Source organism: Artibeus jamaicensis, unplaced genomic scaffold (genome assembly GCF_021234435.1).
Source record: "Artibeus jamaicensis isolate MK-2021 breed Jamaican fruit bat unplaced genomic scaffold, CSHL_Jam_final contig_885, whole genome shotgun sequence".
Classification (NCBI taxonomy): domain Eukaryota; kingdom Metazoa; phylum Chordata; class Mammalia; order Chiroptera; family Phyllostomidae; genus Artibeus; species Artibeus jamaicensis.
In genome coordinates, this window is record NW_026522001.1 from 247811 (window position 1) to 265276 (window position 17466).

At 36.4% G+C, this 17466-nt stretch overlaps 1 protein-coding gene and 1 pseudogene across 1 annotated transcript; one reads left to right on the forward strand and one right to left on the reverse strand.

Moving 5' to 3' along the window:
• The first annotated feature begins 5396 nt into the window (after positions 1-5396).
• On the forward strand, positions 5397-6468 carry LOC119047424 (olfactory receptor 4F6-like; annotated as a pseudogene).
• A 4518-nt stretch (positions 6469-10986) lies between these two features.
• LOC119047423 (olfactory receptor 4K15-like) lies at positions 10987-12989 on the reverse strand. Its single transcript, XM_053654789.1, is given in 4 exon segments — positions 10987-11122; positions 11124-11609; positions 11611-11854; positions 12893-12989. Coding segments are annotated over 4 exon segments (963 nt in total).
• Positions 12990-17466: the final 4477 nt, after the last annotated feature.

The following is a 17466-nucleotide window of genomic DNA, read 5'->3' on the forward strand; positions in this document are numbered from 1 at the left end:
GTGTTGCCCCACCTTGGTGAATACCTAAGGCTCTGACCTTTGCAGTGTAACAGGCACCCTGAGACAAAGAAATATGGTCCAGATGAAAGAACAGATCAAAACTCTAGAACAACAACTAAGTGATGAAGAGATAGCCAACTATTCAGATGCAGAGTTCAAAACACTGGTAATCAGGATGCTCACAGAAATGGTTGAATACAGATGCAAAATAAAGGAAAAAATGAAGGCTACACAACATGAAATAAAGAAAAAGAGACAGGGAACCAACACTGAAGGGAAGGAAACTGGGACTCAAATAAATGATTTGCAGCAGAAGAAAGAAATAAGTGTTCAACCAGAACAGAATGAAGAAACAAGAATTTAAAAACATGAGAAGAGGCTAAGGAAACTATGGGACAACTTTAAACATTCCTACATTTGAATCATAAGGGTACCAGAAGAAGAGGAGAAGAAGAAATTGAAAACTTATTTGAAAACATAATGAAGGAGAACTCCCTCAATCTGGCAAAGGAAATAGACTTCCAGAAAATCCAGGAAGATCAGGGAGTCCCAAAGAAGTTGGACCCAAGGAAGCACACACCAAGTCACGTCATAATTACATTACCCAAGATTAAAGAGAAGGAGAGAATCTTAAAAGCAGCAATTGAAAAGGAAACAGTTACCTTCAAAGGACTTTCCATAAGGCTATTGGCTGATTACTCAAAAGAAACCTTGCAGGCAAGAAGGGGCTGGAGAGAGGTATTCAAAGTCATGAAAGGCAAGGGCCTACATCCAAGATCACTCTATTCAACAAAGCTATCATTTATAGTAGAGGGGCAGATAAAATGCTTCCCAGATAAGATCAAGTTAAAGGAGTTCATCATCACCAAGCCCTTATTATATGATATGTTAAAAAGACTTATCTAAGAAAAAGATGATCTCACAACTATCAACAACTGAACCTAAAAAACAAAAACTAAGCAAACAAGTAGAATAGGAACAGGATCACAGAAATGGAGATCACGTGGAAGGTTATCAGCAGGGAGAGGGAGGGGAAGAATGAGGGAAAAGGTACAGGGACTAAGAAGCGTAATTGGTAGGTACAAAATAGAAGATGTTAAGAATAGTATAGGAAATGGAGAAGCCAAAGAACTTATATGTACGATCCATCAACTAAGGTGGGGGGCGGGAGTTTAGGGTGTAGGGCAATAAAGGGGAGAAAAAAATAGGACAACTGTAATAGCATAACCAATAAAATATACCTTAAAAATGAAATAAAAGTTTGCAGTTTCTTGCAAGTCTTATCCACTATCATTTATCTCAATGACTGACCCATTCTCTCTCATTCAATTCTGGTCTATTTTCCCTGGCTACGCACTATAACATTCTCTACCCAGTGCCCTCATGGTGGGGCCTCTTAGCATCATCCCAAATGTGTTTTCTTTAGGCTTTAATACCTACTCCATGTCCCTCACCCTTTGGGTGTCTTTTCCTGCCTGGCCTGGACATCCTCAAGTGTATTCTATGGTGCTCCTACTTGTTTCTGCTATTTTCCTGCCAGGTGGTGCAGGTTATGAATGGTGTAGGAGAAGTGATGACATGAGCAACAGTGGTATTGGTGAGGTGAGGCCTGGAGGAAAGTTTGGTGTTGGCAGTGCAAGTGGGGAAACAGTGGGAAACCCATAGTATTCAATTCAGATGTGGAATAGATATCAATAATGTATGCTTGTGATAACAGATAGTAGTTTAGAAAATCTGCTAAGAAAAAATTAATATATTAGTTATAACTTGTGATATTGATATTAGACTATTTTTGATCTACTGAAATACCAATTTAATATAGTACAAACTAATACATATATATACACACCCAGATTGTTAATCTATTGATTTTCCTTTATTTCTATTTTGAAGTCTTGAATTTTTTAAAAATGTGTTTTATATACATTCCTTTTACAAGCTTCTCTTTTTAATTGAATATTTATTGTATAATTTTCATGATATTTTCTATGTGTAAGGTTAACTGCCTTTCTTAGTTGATTGTTTTGTTGTACTGTTGCAATTCCTCACTGATTTGATTTAGATTATTTTTAATTTTTTCCTTTTTATAAATAATTATATAACTTTTGCTCCAATATCTAAATATTTTAGCTCATTTCTTGTTATACCTTAAGAAAAATTTATTGTAATGGGAGTCTTTTGTCATAAGGAAATTCTTTTTTTTTAAATTTTTTAATTGATTATGCTGTTACAGTTGTTCTATTTCCCCCTTCATTCCCCTCCACCCTACCCCCCATCCCCACCATTAACCCCCCTTTAGTTTATGACCATGTGTCTCAAGTCCTTTAGATTCTATATTTCCCATGCTATTCTTGCCCCCCCATCTATTTTCTATCTACTGTCTATGCTACTTATTTTCTGTACCTTCTCCCCCCCTTCTCCTTCTCCCACTCCCCTGTTGCTAACCCTCCTTGAGATCTTCATTTCTATGTTTCCACTCCTGATCTAGCTGTCCTTTTAGTTTGCTTTTGTTTTAGGTGTGGTTGTTACTAACTGTGAGTTTGCTGTCCTTTCACTGTTCATGTTTCTTTAACTTCTTTTTCTTAGATAAGTCCCTTTAACATTCCATATAATAAGGGCTTGGTGATGATGAACTCCTTGAACTTGATCTTATCTGAGAAGCACTTTATCTGTCCTTCCATTCTAAATGAAAACTTTGCTGGATAGAGCAATCTTGGTTGTAGGTCTTTAAATTTCATGACTTGGAATGCCTCTTTCCAGCCCCTTCTTGCCTGTAAGGTCTCTTTTGAGAAATCTGCTGACAGTCTGATGGGGACTCCTTTGTAGGTGACTGTCCCCTTAGCTCTTGCTGCTTCTAGGATTCTCTCCTTCATTTTAATTTTGGCTAATTTAATTATGATGTGCCTTGGTGTGTTCCTTCTTGGGTCCAACTTCTTTGATACTCTCTGAGCTTCCTGGATTTCCTGGAAGTCTATTTCCTTTGCCAGCTTGGGGAAATTCTCCTTTATTATTTGTTCAAATAAGTTTTCCACTGGTGGCTGTGCCTTTCCCCCTTCTGGTACCCCTATAATTCAGATGTTGGAGCGTTTAAAGATGTCCTGGAGGTTCCTAAGACTCTCCTCATTTCTTTGAATTCTTGCTTCCTGACTCTTTTCTGTTTGGCCATTATTTGCTTTCTTCTGGTCCACTCCATTGATTTGAGTCCCAGTTTCCTTTTCATTGCTATTGGTTTTCTGTGCAATTCCATTCATTTCAATTAGTTTCGCCTTCATATATTTGTCCAATCTGTGGCTATAATTAACCAATTCTGTGAGGATCCTGATCACCAGTGTTTTAAACTGTGCATCTGAGAGTCTTGCTATTTCTTCATCGCTTAGATTTATAGACTCTGGGGCTTTGAGATCTTCTTGAGCCATTTTTGGTCTGTTCGCGCCCTTTAAGTGTGAGGAGGGGAGCCTTGGACTTGCAGGTTGCTGGGTTGTGATGCTATATGTGGGGGCGTGGTCAGAGCGGGGAAATGGTAGCCACCTCTGCTGTTTCGCTGCTGGGTGAGGAGCAGAGGCTTAGGTGGTTCACCTGGGCCGGGCCACTCAGAGTCGCTGGGTTATGACGCTGTATGTGGAGGTGGGGTCAGAGCAGGGAAATGGCGGCGCCCTCCCTGCGGCCTGCCGAGGGGACCAGCTGGGTTCCAGTCCAATTGACCACTCCCTCACTTGTCTATCTGCGCACAAATGAGCGACCACAGGCAACCCACAGCCCTGCTCCCTCGCTGTTTCCCGAAGATCGCTCACTGGGTCTCTCACTAGGCCCAACCCTGCGCCTGGATTCCGTGCACCTGAGTCCATCCCACCGAGTTTTCCTGTGCAACCCCGCTCCACCAGCTGCTGGTTTCGCCCCTTACCGGTCAGGCTGAAGAATTTGTTGTTAACAGACTTCCGAAAAGTTCAATTTTCTGTGTTCTGGCTATGTTTTCTGTTGCTAATATTTCATTGTCTCTAAACTTGGTTTGTGAGAAGGCACGGCATATCCACCTATGCCTCCATCTTGGCGGAAGTCCCAGGAAATTCTTAAATATTTGATATAATTTTCTAATTTTGCTCTGGAGTTCTGTGAATGTGCACTCTGAATCACAGTATGCAATAGTCTCTTTCCTCACAGTCTCACTCATATTATTAATTTTTAAGTCTTGACGGTTTTTACAAACAATTATGCCAGTGGTCCTCTATTGTTTTGTTTGTATTTTAATGGTGAGTTTGACTGTTCTTCAGATGTTGACTACCTAGATTTCTTACTTGGTCCAAGTCTTTACGTTTGTTTCATTTTAAATTTGGTTTATCACTATATTTAATAACTATTTTCCCACTTTGCTTTTTTCTTTTAAAATGTATGTAGGAGATTTAAATTTTGAGTCTGAAAATGTCATTTTTTCACTGCATGTTTGAATGTTAGGATATGTTTAGAAAGAGTCTTGTACAAAAGATTATCTAAAAATAAGACCATATTTTCTACTTTTATCTTTATTTAAGTACCCATTAAAAATTCATTTTAGTTTTTGTTGTAAAGTAAGGAATTCAACTTGTTTTTCCCAAGTTTGGTAAGTTGTGTCAACACCGTTTATTGACAAATTTACCCTTTCTGTACTCATTTGATATGATTTTTTGACAGATTCCTAATTGGTCTCTTTCCCTTTCCTTTAAATCCCTCTATTACATTCTTCACTTTGCAGTTACTGTAAACTTTTTAAAGCACTAATATGATTATTTTATTGTTCTGCCTCAATGGCTTCCTATCACTTTTAAGATACAAATCAAATTCTTTACATACCCTATATGATTCTACCTTGATCAGACCTGTACTAGTCTTTTTTCATTCATGCAAAATTGTTCTGTTTCTTCATGCTTCAGAATATTTCTCATGCCTTTCTCCTGGATAGGTTATTCTTCCTATCATTCTTCACTATTTAATTACTATTTAGACTTTACCACAAACTTCTTCCAGACCAGGGCAGATGACACTTCTATGAGCTCTTATAGTTTGCATAACCCTTTGTTCTTTTCTTTTTCAAATAAGTTATTACCATTATAATTATCTGGTTAGACAATTAATTGTTTTATGCCAGCTTCACAAGTAGACTACAAACTACACTAAGATAGGGTGTTTGTTTTATTCCAGAATGTGGTACAGTGTAAGTACCTAGGAAACCTTCCTGGTATCTGCTCAATGAATATTTGTTAAGTGAATAAACTACTGTATCAATTTTGAAAGGACTTTGTAATCAGGACTGAAGATTTCTCTTTAATATCAGTATTTAAAACCCAGTAACAATTGCTTTTTTCAATAGCGGTGGTATATTTTATAATTATTTTTATTTGTTCCTTTCAGGTAACACAAAGTCAATGAATAAAGCAAATTACTCTGAAGTGTCTCAATCTGTGTTCCTCGGACTTTCTACCTGTAGACCAGTGTCGCATTTCCTCCTGGCCATTTCTATAGTGTTTTGCGTATCAATTGTTTTAGGAAACCTCCTTGTTGTGTTTACAGTGACTTTCAACAGCAATTTACATTCTCCCATGTACTTTTTTTGACCAACCTCTCATTTATTGATTTCTGTTTTTCTACTTTAACTGTTCCTAAGATGATATCTGACTTGTACACTGGGTACAAAACCATATGGTTCCAGGGATGTGTTTTCCAGATGTTTATCCTTCACATCCTGGGGGATTTGCGATTGTGCTGCTAATTGCCATGGCCTTACACCTATATGTGGCCTTATGTAAGCCTCTCCACTACCTGGCTGTCATGAGCCCACAAATGTGCATTTTGCTTCTTTTTGGTGCTTGGGTTATGGGCCTCATTCACTCAGTGGCCCAGCTAGCTTCTGTTGTTCATTTGCTTTTTTGTGGTCCTAATGAGATAGATAGCTTTTACTATGACCTTCCTTGGTTTATCAAATTTGCTTGCACAGAAACCTACAGAATGGGATTCATGATTACTGCCAACAGTGGGTTCATTTCCATGGGCATCTTTTTCTTGTTGATTATCTCCTATATCTTCATCCTGGTCACTGTATGTAAATGCTCTTCAGATGGTTTGCCTAAGGCCCTTTCTACTCTCTCAGCTCACATTACTGTGGTGGTTTTGTTCTTTAGACCATGTATCTTTATTTACGTGTGACCATTTCCCACAGTGCCAGTGGATAAGTTTCTTGCCATCGTGGACTTTATGATTACACCCATTCTAAATCCCATTATGTACATATTAAGAAACAAAGATATGAAGGTGGCAATGAAGAGACTGAGTATTCAGTCTCCTTTATTTGAGGAAGATCTCTTAAATAACTCTCAAGGGCACAACTTACTTTGTAAATTGCAAGCCACTTCAAGTAATGCAAATGCTTACATGGTTATACAAAATTTGTTTTTTTCTAAAAACGCCATTCATAATATTCAGAATAGACAATTTAATTGAAATTACATTGAATCATCTCTCTTTTAAACAAGTTATTTGGTAACTGAATTATAACCCCAGAAAATGTTTATGGGAAGTAGCTAAAAAGCATAGATTATAGCCTTAGAATATGCTGAAAGTATGATGTCAGACATCAGGCTGCCTAGATTCAGGTAAATTTTTTTCTCATTTTTTTTTATTTAGTTATTTTTTGAGTACAGTTTTTTGTCTATTTCTCCCATCCAAGCCCACCCCCGTCCCACACTCCCCACCTCCTCCCAACCCCCCAGCCCTCGTCCCTGCGTCCTCACATTTGTTCCCCCAAATCCCTCCCCCCTTCCCCCTTAAATTTTCTTCCCTCTCCCCTCTGGTCACTGTCCCCTTGTTCTCTATTTCAGTGTCTTTGTTTTTATTCTGCTTGCTTGTTTATTTTATTGTTTAGCTTCCTGTTAAAGGTGAGATCATATGGTATTTGTCTTTCAACACCTGGCCTATTTCACTCAGCATAATGCTTTCCAGTTCCATCCATGTTGTTGCAAAGGGTAGGAGCTCCTTTCTCTCTGCTGCATAGAATTCCATTGTGTATATGTACCACAGTTTTTTGATCCATTCGTTTACTGATGGGCACTTCGGTTGCTTCCAGCTCTTGGCTATTGTAAATTGTGCTGCTATGAACATTGTGGTGCATAGGTTCTTTGAAATTGATGTTTTAGGATTCTTGGGGTATAATCCTAGCAGTGGAATTGCTGGGTCCAAAGGCAGGTCGATTTTTATTTTTCTGAGAAAATTCCATACTGTTTTCCATAATGGCTGTACCAGTCTACAATCCCACCAACAGTGAACTAAGGACCCCTTTTCTCCACACCCTCTCCAACATTTATTGTTTGTTGCTTTGTTTATGATAGCCATCCTGACTGGTGTAAAGTGGTATCTCATTATGGTTTTAATTTGCATCTCTCTGATAGCTAACGATATTGAGCATCTCTTCATGTGTCTATGAACATTCTGTATGTCCTCCTTGGAGAAGTGTCTGTTCAAGTCCTTTTCCCATTTTTTTAAAAATTTTAATTTTAATTTTAATTTTTTAAAATTTTTATTTACTTATTTTTTAAGTACATTTTTTGTCTATTTCTCCCATCCCAGCCCCCCCCCGCCCTGTCTCTCCCCTCTCTCCCATTCCCTTCCCCCAGTCCTCATCCCTGTGTCTTTCATACTTGTTCCTCAAAATCCCTCCCCATTTTTCCCCTTAAATTTCCTTCTCTCTCCTCTCTGGTTGCTGCCCCCTTGTTCTCTATTTCAGTGTCTTTGTTTTTATTCTGTTTGCTTGTTTGTTTTATTGTTTAGCTCCCTGTCAAAGGTGAGATCATATGGTATTTGTCCTTCAATGCCTGGCCTATTTCACTCAGCATAATGCTTTCCAGTTCCATCCATGTTGTTGCAAAGGGTAGTAGCTCCTTCTTCCTCTCTGCTGCATAGAATTCCATTGTGTAAATGTACCACAACTTTTTGATCCATTCATTTACTGTCAGGCACCTAGGTTGCTTCCAACTCTTGGCTATTGTAAATTGTGCTGCTATGAACATTGTGGTGCATAGGTTCTTTGAAATTGATGTTTTAGGATTCTTGGGGTATAATCCTAGCAGTGGAATTGCTGGGTCCAAAGGCAGGTCAATTTTTATTTTTCTGAGAAAATTCCATACTGTTTTCCATAATGGTTGTACCAGTCTGCAATCCCACCAACAGTGAACTAAGGACCCCTTTTCTCCACACCCTCTCCAACATTTGTTGTTTGTTGCTTTGTTTATGGTAGCCATCCTGACTGGTGTAAAGTGGTATCTCATTGTGGTTTTAATTTGCATCTCTCTGATAGCTAACGATATTGAGCATCTCTTCATGTGTCTCTGAATATTCTGTATGTCCTCCTTGGAGAAGTCTTTGTTCAAGTCATTTTCCCATTTTTTAATTGGGTTAAATGTCTTTATAGAGTGGAGCCCTGTAAGTTCTTTGTATATTTTGGAGATTAAACCTTTGTCTGAGGTATCATTGGCAAATATGTTTTCCCATACAGTTGGTTGTCTTGCTAATTTAATACTGTTTTCTTTAGCCATGCAGAAGCTTTTTATTTTGATGAGATCCCATTTGTTTATTCTTCCCTTTATATTCCTTGCTCTAGGGGACATATCCATAAAAATGTTGCTGCGTGGAATATCTGAGATTTTCTTGCCAATGTTCTCCTCTAGGACTTTAATGGTGTCACAGCTTATATTTAAGTCTTTTATCCACCTTGAATTTATTTTGGTGTATGGTGTAAGTTGGTGCTCAAGTTTCATTTTTTTTGCACATAGCTGTCCAGTTCTCCCAACAGCATTTGCTGAAGAGGCTATCTTTACTCCATTTTATGTTACTGCCCCCTTTGTCAAATATTAATTGACTGTAGAGAGTTGGGTTGATTTCTGGGCTCTCTGTTCTGTTCCATTGGTCTATGTGCCTGTTTTTATGCCAGTACCAGGCTGTTTTGATTACAGTGGCTTTGTAATACAATTTGATATGAGGTATTGTAATCCCTCCTACTTTGTTCTTCTTTCTCAAAAGTGCAGCTGCTATTTCGGGGTCGTTTATGGTTCCATATAAATTTTTGAAGTGTTTTTTCTATGTCTGTGAAATATGCCATTGGTACTTTAATAGGTATTGCGGTGAAGATTCAGGTAAATTAACTTAGAGCTAATATACTCAAACTTTTAAGGAATCTATGAAATTTACAGCTCTCCTCTGATTTAAATACAGAATATGAATATTCAAATTTATATTTTTTCTGAAACACAAAAATGCATGAGAAAGGTTTTAAAATCTGGAAAAAAGAACAGAGCAAGGGAAGTGAAATAAATATAACATACATAAGTTAGTGTAATAAGGGGAGATTGGCATAAATTAGAAGGGAAAACAAAAGACAGAGCCTCAGAGGTAATGTTTTATGTATTTGATCTGTGGCTACTAATCTCATCCTTGCCTTTCTCAATTCCAGTGGAATCAAGCCATCTCTGGTTGGCCACAGTCAGGGACATTTATATAAATGTTGCTTATTTCACAGTTTTTGAAATTACCACTTAATGTCTATGACTCAATAAATTAATGGAAATTCTTTAAACATCAAATAGATGTTAATCTGATCTTTTCATGACTGATATTATTATTATTATTATTATTATTATTATTATTATCATTATTATCCAACAACTACTCTGCCCAAATTGTTTGCAAGTAATTTTTCTCTGGTAATTTGCACAACTCTCTTATTGCTCAAGACATAGGTCCAAGTATGTGTGTGTATGTGTGTGTAATCTGTAGAAATTTTGAAGCTAACTTAATTTCTGTTACTTTGATAACCTGAGCCAAATTTGCTACTAAATTATGAAAGGATGAAAAGACTCCATGTTTTGAGTATCTGCAATCCAAAATTCTTTCTGTACTGTATAACCAGTAATATGTTATAATTTTCCCATCCATGGTTATTTTGTTGCTTAATATTTGTAACTTGTAACAGAGTCTAATTAGGTACATTAAATTAAAAGGACAAATACAAAACCAGAGTCCTGTTTAAGGAATTCGTCATACTTCAATTTTGAAGGGAACAGAAGACTAAAGTTCTAAACTCAAAGATTCTGGAGGGTTAACCTAATCAACAAAACAAGCAAACAAAATACAACAAGAGACATTGAAATAAAGAACAATCTGACAATATCTCCTCCAAAGAGAGGAGGAGGGAGAGAGATAATAGTGGATAATGGAGGGGTCATCAAGGAACATGTACGAAGGATACATGGACAAAGCCAAAGGGGGTGCGTTTGAGCGTGGGAGGTGGGTATGGGTGGGGAGGGGGCATGGTGGGGTGAAAATGAAAACAACTGTACTTGAACAACAATAAAGAAAATTCTGGATGGCAAAACTGAATCACCTGAAATCTTTCAAACTGAAGAGAAAGAAGTCCACTAGAATCATAATCAGAGCCTGGAGGAAATATATCAAGGAGCAGGCAAAAATGAGAAGGGTACTGCATCTTATAAAAACTACAATGCCGATTCAAATAAGCTCAGTACTTAATTAAATAAGGGTGATTACACCTTAACATTTTATACCTCATAAAGAAAAGAGTAAAAAGTTTCTGAGGAAATATGTAAGTCAGAGCTATATAATCTTTTATATACAATGTCTGAAATTCACAAAATAATTATGAAACATGCAAAGAAGCAGGGATATGTGACTCATAATTAAAAGGAAAATAGTTCATTGAAATAACCACAATCATAGTTGTAAAGGTTGGCCAAATTTCCCAAATCATTTTGCATTCAATGACTAACAAATGATTACTGACTGTAAGAGAATTGATATAAAACTTACATTTGGAGATACACCCGATTTTTATATGTGAATTGAGGAATACTTCTCAGAACCAAGTAACAGGTCAGGTGTGGTTAATTTAGAGAGCTTACAGCGGATATTTTGGTAATGTAAGTCCCTGAAATACCCACATAAATCCATATGCTAACATTGTACTCTCTTAATGACATTCTTAATCTCCTTGTTTCTTAGAGTGTAAATGACTAGATGTAGGAGAGGTGTGATGACCTTATAAAATACAGCAAGAAACTTGTCCCCCCAGGTGATGCTGAGTAGCCACTGTGTAATGGGTAGTGTAGGTGGATAGAACCTTGGATGCCTCATCCTTAGAAAGAAGACAGACAGTAAACAGAACATAAAAGTAACCTATCGACACCTGTATGAAACAGATGGTTGCCAGTACCCCACTGTCAGCATTTATCAACATTTCTAGAATATAAATACCCATGCAGGCTAGCTTTATCACGAGTGGAATATAACAAAAAAGGATATCCCATTCTCTGTGTCCACTGAAAGGGAGCTTCATAATCATAGCTAGTTGGCTAATTGAATGCACAAAGCCAATGATCCAGGATGTCATCACTAATGCAATATACATTTGTTTGTTCATGATGTTGGAGTAATGAAGTGGTTTGCAGATGGTCACATAATGGTTGTAAGCCATTGACAGAAGCAGCACCATCTTACCCCCTCTAAAGAAATGTCCAAAGAAAATCTGACACATATAGTCTCCAAAGGAGATGGTCTTGTTTTCCTTGAGAAAGTCTGATCATTTTAGGGGTAGTGACTGAGGAAAGGCAGAAATAAATTAATGAGAGATTGGCTAACATGAGGTACATAGGGGAGTGGAGATGCATATTAGTGATAATCAGGAGCATAATGATGCTGTTGCCTAAAATAGCAATCAAATAAAGTGAAGAAAATATCACTAAAAGAAAGGCCTGGAGCTCCCATGAATTACAAAGCCCAAGAATAGTACATTTGGACACCACAGACTGGTTAACTTCTTCCACTTAGTCCAGTTTGTTCTAAACTCATCTGAAGAGATAACATGAAATTAGATTTTTTAATAAACAGTATATAAATCAAGGAGATTTCTTATACATAGCTGATGGAAGTGATAACTAGTACAATCATGTTGGAAAAAGCTTGTCCTTATATTGTAAAGTTTGACATTCATACATTCTATGGCCCAGCAATTTCATTCCATTTAAATATCCAAGATAAACCCTTGCACATGTATATTAGGAGAAATTTATAATAATGCCCATAAAGAGGACAATGTAGTTTTACTGAGAAGTATGACAACTAAAGTAAAACTGTATATAATGATATAGATTTTTCTAAAGTATTATAATAAGGGGGGAAAGTCCAAAGTGGATCCACTTGGCATAATTTTTATAAAGCAATAAAAAAATACCATATATTTTGTAGGAACTTGATAAATAATAAGATTATGTACAAAAAGAGAAGCTGTAAGATGTAAGGAACCTCATATGTAGGAAGACGAAGGGGCAGCATGAGGATAGATACATAAGCAGTTGAATGTTATTATCAATCACTTAGGATTTGTATTTGCTCATGTTTTCATAGGTATAAATTTATTAGTAAATAAACAAAGGAGCATAAATGCTGATGGAAAAATGGTGGAGTATGTTTTAAATCAAGAATTATATTCAATTGAATACTGCAGACCTGAGATAAAAGAACATTTTTTAATGACATTTCGTGTAGGGGCTGTATGGTAAGAAAAAATAGTTTCTATATATACATTTGAAAAACTGAAATAATATTTAGCACATTATTGAAGGTTAGTGATTTTCCATTAATGAATAAATAAATCACTCAGTTAAAGAATTAATATTAATACTAGTCTTGCCAAAGTGACAAAATATTTTCACAAACAAACATATCTAAGTAGAAGGGCAGATAAATCCAAGAGAAGGTGGTTAACAATTAGTGAAAGAATAAAGAAAGGAGAATTTATGAGACATGGAAGAAATTTTTTCTGTTCATGAAACTGAAAGTTTTGTAACCTGTAAAAAATTACACTGCAGCCTGAGGTATACCTCAGTCACAGTGAATTCTAAAGTCCAGTCTTGAATATTGAACTCTGAGATGCGTTCAAAAGCCTTTATGCCAGACATGATCGAGGACCAAAATAAGATAGCTTCTGAGAAACTAAAATCTGGAAATCTATGCAATTACTAAAAAGATCCAAAAATCTATGATTAACTCTGGGAGAGAAACTGCATCAAGTTACTCAAGAAAAAGAATTTTTGTTTTACAAATTAGAAGGCCCTTGGCCCCTGAGGCTCTGGCTACACATTTTTAGAGTTAGGTAAATCCCTCCCTTTCCAACATGTCCATAGGAAGCTTCTTTCATTCAGTCTCATATGCCTTAGCCTGACAGGCCATGATTTTTCAAATATATGTTCTCCCACACTATTTTTGTCAGGTAACTTTCTTTTGCGATAGCACAGCGAATCATATATACAAATTAATTAGAGTTCTTATCACAAGTCAGAGAAACTTTGTCTTTAAATGACTTACTTTTTACTATTTAAATTATTTTCAAAAATTGAACAATCTTATTAAGCTGGAAAATAGCTCTATATATTTCTTTCTCTCTCTTTTAACTTTTTCCTCTTTCCTAGTTTTTTTTCCTTTTCCTTTTTTCCTTCTTCTCCTCCTCTTTTACTCCTCCACTCTCCTTCTTCTTCCCCCCTCCTTTTTCTTTTTTTTTTTTTTTTTTACAAATATCTCAATCTTAATGTCTTTGCCTCAATAGATCAATGATCTCCAACAGCCATTACTAAGTTCTTGATGACTGATGTTCATAGCCATCTATCACAGTTGGGAATAGCTATATAGTTTCTTTTTAAATTTATATAACTCAGAGCTATGGGAAATACTTTTAATCACTGTTTCATAACCACAGTAACAATCATAGTCATTTTACTGCTGGAAAAACCAAGCTAACAAAAGGTAAATGCTGAAAGTAACAGTTAACAGAGGACTTAGAGTTAGAAAAGAATATTGGTTTTGAGAAGAGTTTAATTTGGTTGAGAAAAAAGATTTCTATGAATCAAGAAAAAATAATAAAACTCTCCTTAAGAATTAATGTTCTTTTCATATGTCTTTGGGCCCTCAGTATGTCCTTCTTGGAGAAGTATCTGTTCAGGTCTTTTGTCCATTTTTAATTGGGTTGTTTGTCTTCCTGGAGTGCAGTGTGTGAGTTCTTTATATATTTTGGAAATCAAACCCTTGTCCAAGGTATCATTGTCAAATATGTTTTCCCATATAGTTGGTTCTCTTTTCATTTTAATGCTGTTTTCTTTAGCCATGCAGAAGCTTTTTATTTTGATAAGATCCCATTTGTTTATTCTTTTCTTTGTGTCTTTTGGTCTAGCATCACTAGCCATCAGAGAGATGCAAATTAAAACCACAATAAGATACCACTTCACACCAGTGAGAATGGCCATCATAAACAAATCAACAAACAACAAGTGTTGGAGAGGCTGTGGAGAGAAGGGAACCCTAGTGCACCATTGGTGGGAATGCAGACTGGTGCAGACACTGTGGAAAACAGCGTGGACTTTCCTCAGAAAACTAAAAATGGAACTGCCTTTTGACCCGGCAATTTCACTGCTGGGATTATACCCTAAGAACCCCGAAACACCAATTCAAAAGAACCTATGCATCCTGATGTTCATAGCAGCACAATTTACAATAGTCAAGTGCTGGAAGCAACCTAAGTGCCTAACAGTAAATGAATGGATAAAAAACTATGGTACATGGAATTCTATGCAGCAGAGAGAAAGAAGGAGCTACTACCTTTTGCAACAACATGGATGGAACTGGAAAACATTATGCTGAGTGAAATAGGCCAGGCATTGAAGGACAAATACCATATGATCTCACCTTTGACAGGAAGCTAAAGAATAAAACAAACAAGCAAACAGAATAAAAACAAAGACGCTGAAATAGAGAACAAGTGGGCAGCGACCAGAGGGGAGAGGGAAGGGAACTTAAGGGGAAAAAGGGGGAGGGATTTTGAGGAACAAGTATGAAAGACACAGAGATGAGGACGGGGGGGGGGAATGGGAGGGAGGGGGGAGAACGGGCGGGGGGGTGGGGTGGGATGGGAGAAATAGATAAAAAAAAATGTACTTGAAAAGTAACTAAATAAAATTTTAAAAAAAAAACTATGGTACATTTACAAGATGAAATACTACACAGCAGGAAGAAAGAAGGAGCTCCAACCCTTTGGGACAGCATGGATGGATCTGTAGAGCATTATAGTAATCAAAATAAGCCAGGTGGCAAAAGACAAATACCATATGACCTATAGGTTCACCTATAAGTGGAACCTAATAAAAAAACAAACAAATGAGCAAAATATAACCAGAGATAGAGAAACTAAGAACAAACTGACAATAACCAGAGGGGAGGTAGGAGAGGATAATGTGGGGAAAAGGGTGATGGGTTTTCAGGAATAACTATAAAGGACACATACAAAACCAAACACTGGTAAGATCAAGGGTGGAAAGTGGGGATGGCTGGGTTGGGGCATGTGGAAGGAAAATGGAGACAACTGTACTTGAACAACAATAATAAAATAATAAATAAAAATTATGGGTATTTGCATAAAAAATTTTAAGTTATATATGCTTCCCCAAAAGATGGTTTATTCATCTCACTGTCCAAACCTTTTGGGGTCTCTAGGCCACACTGGAAAAGGAAGAGTTGCCTTGGGCCACACATTAAATACATTGTGACATGTAATCACAAAATAATCTCATAATATTTTAAGTAAATTTATGATTTTATGTTGGGCTGCATTCATAGCCATCCTGAGCTGCATGTGGCCCTTGGACCACAGGTTGGACATTCCTGATAGTGAAGGTTAATTCCTTCAATCCAGTGTGTCTCAGATGGGACAAATCTGCCTTCTGGATGTCAGGCAAAACATTGGGATAGTTTTGACTGTTACAACTGAGGAGATTCTACTGGCATCTAGTAAGTGGAAGTCAGGATTGCTGCTAAACAATCTGTAGTAACAGGAAAACTCCCCACAGCAAAGGATTTTATGGCCCCAACCTTGAGAAGCCCTGTCTTAATCCAAACTGGGATTTTGTTTGATTTAAACTAATTTGTAGCCTTTTTAAGACTCAGTCTATCTCTTGTTCATCCATAGACCTCTTGGATTAAAATTAAAGCCTGATGTATTCTCAGGACTTCTTTTTTTTTTTTTCAGGACTTCTGATTCACTTACATAAGACTTATATTTAGAAATAATGGAAGTGGGCACAGAGACAATACAAGACTTCCATTTTGTGTGGGGATATCTAGTAGTACTGGAGCAACTCTGCAGTATTTTCAAGTGCTGTGATCCTAGAACCAGCAGTAAAAAAAAAAAAAAAAAAGACTTCTATATTTCTTAGCTCCACAATTACTATGAGGATAGTAACTACTTATATATACCAATTTGTTGGTAATGTCTTGAGATTTATTAATGGTTGCCACATCAAAGACTACTCTTGCAGCCCTTTTCATGATTTTGTAAATACCCAATGTCTTATATTATTTCCATTTTAAAAAATAATGAGAGTGGTTTAGTTATCTGTAACCAAATGATGACCGAGACACTGAACACCTACCTTCATTGCATTCAGGGTGAAAAGATTTTTAAGAAACTTGAATTCCTCTCTAACACATAAAAATAACCATTACTAGTGATAGTTATTAACTTAACCATCCAAAAACTTAAAATATAAAGTTAAATTGTTCTGATAGCATTCCATAGAATATAACAATTTTCTTTTCCACCATCCTCCAAATTAAGAAAAAATAATTAGGTATTTAAGTGTCCATAAGAAATAAATACTTAACAACATGATACTTTCTACTTAACATTATTTTAGTCTCTTTATTCAGAATCTTCAGTCTCTTACCTTAAGTCAAATGAGGAACATTAGATAACTATTTTTGCTTCATGTCCTCTCTTTGAAATTGGAATAAACTGAATTCTTACCAACACCTAAAATGTAAGATTTTGTTCATACCAATCTCTCTAATTTCAATTCTTGCCACTTTCACACTCGTTAATTGCACTGCAGCTACTCTATTCCTCTTTATGACCTTCAAATATACCAAGCTCATAATGTCTTTGTGTCCTTGTACTAGTCATTATCTCTGCCTCAAAATTTCTTGTCCCCAGGTAATTGCATCGCTGTTTCTTTCAGATCATCTCAATATCAGCTAAACACCATTCAATAAGACCTTGCTTAACTACAAAAAGTAAACTAACTACCATCTTCCAGCCAAACTCTAGCATAATATCATTTTTTATTTGTTTCAGAGTACTATCTCTTTTTAATATTATGTTTTCTTTTTCAAGCTAATAGTGTAACCTGTCTTAAACCACTTGAATGTAACTACAGGAGACTGCAAATTTTACCTGTCTTACTCAAACACTTAAATAGTGCCTGAAAACTAGACGTGCTTAATAAACACAATATTTGCTAAATGACTGAATGATTCAGTGTATAACAAATAAATGATTTAATTAATTCAAACTGGATTTTCTCCTTTCTTCTTTTTCTCATTCTTCAGTTCCAT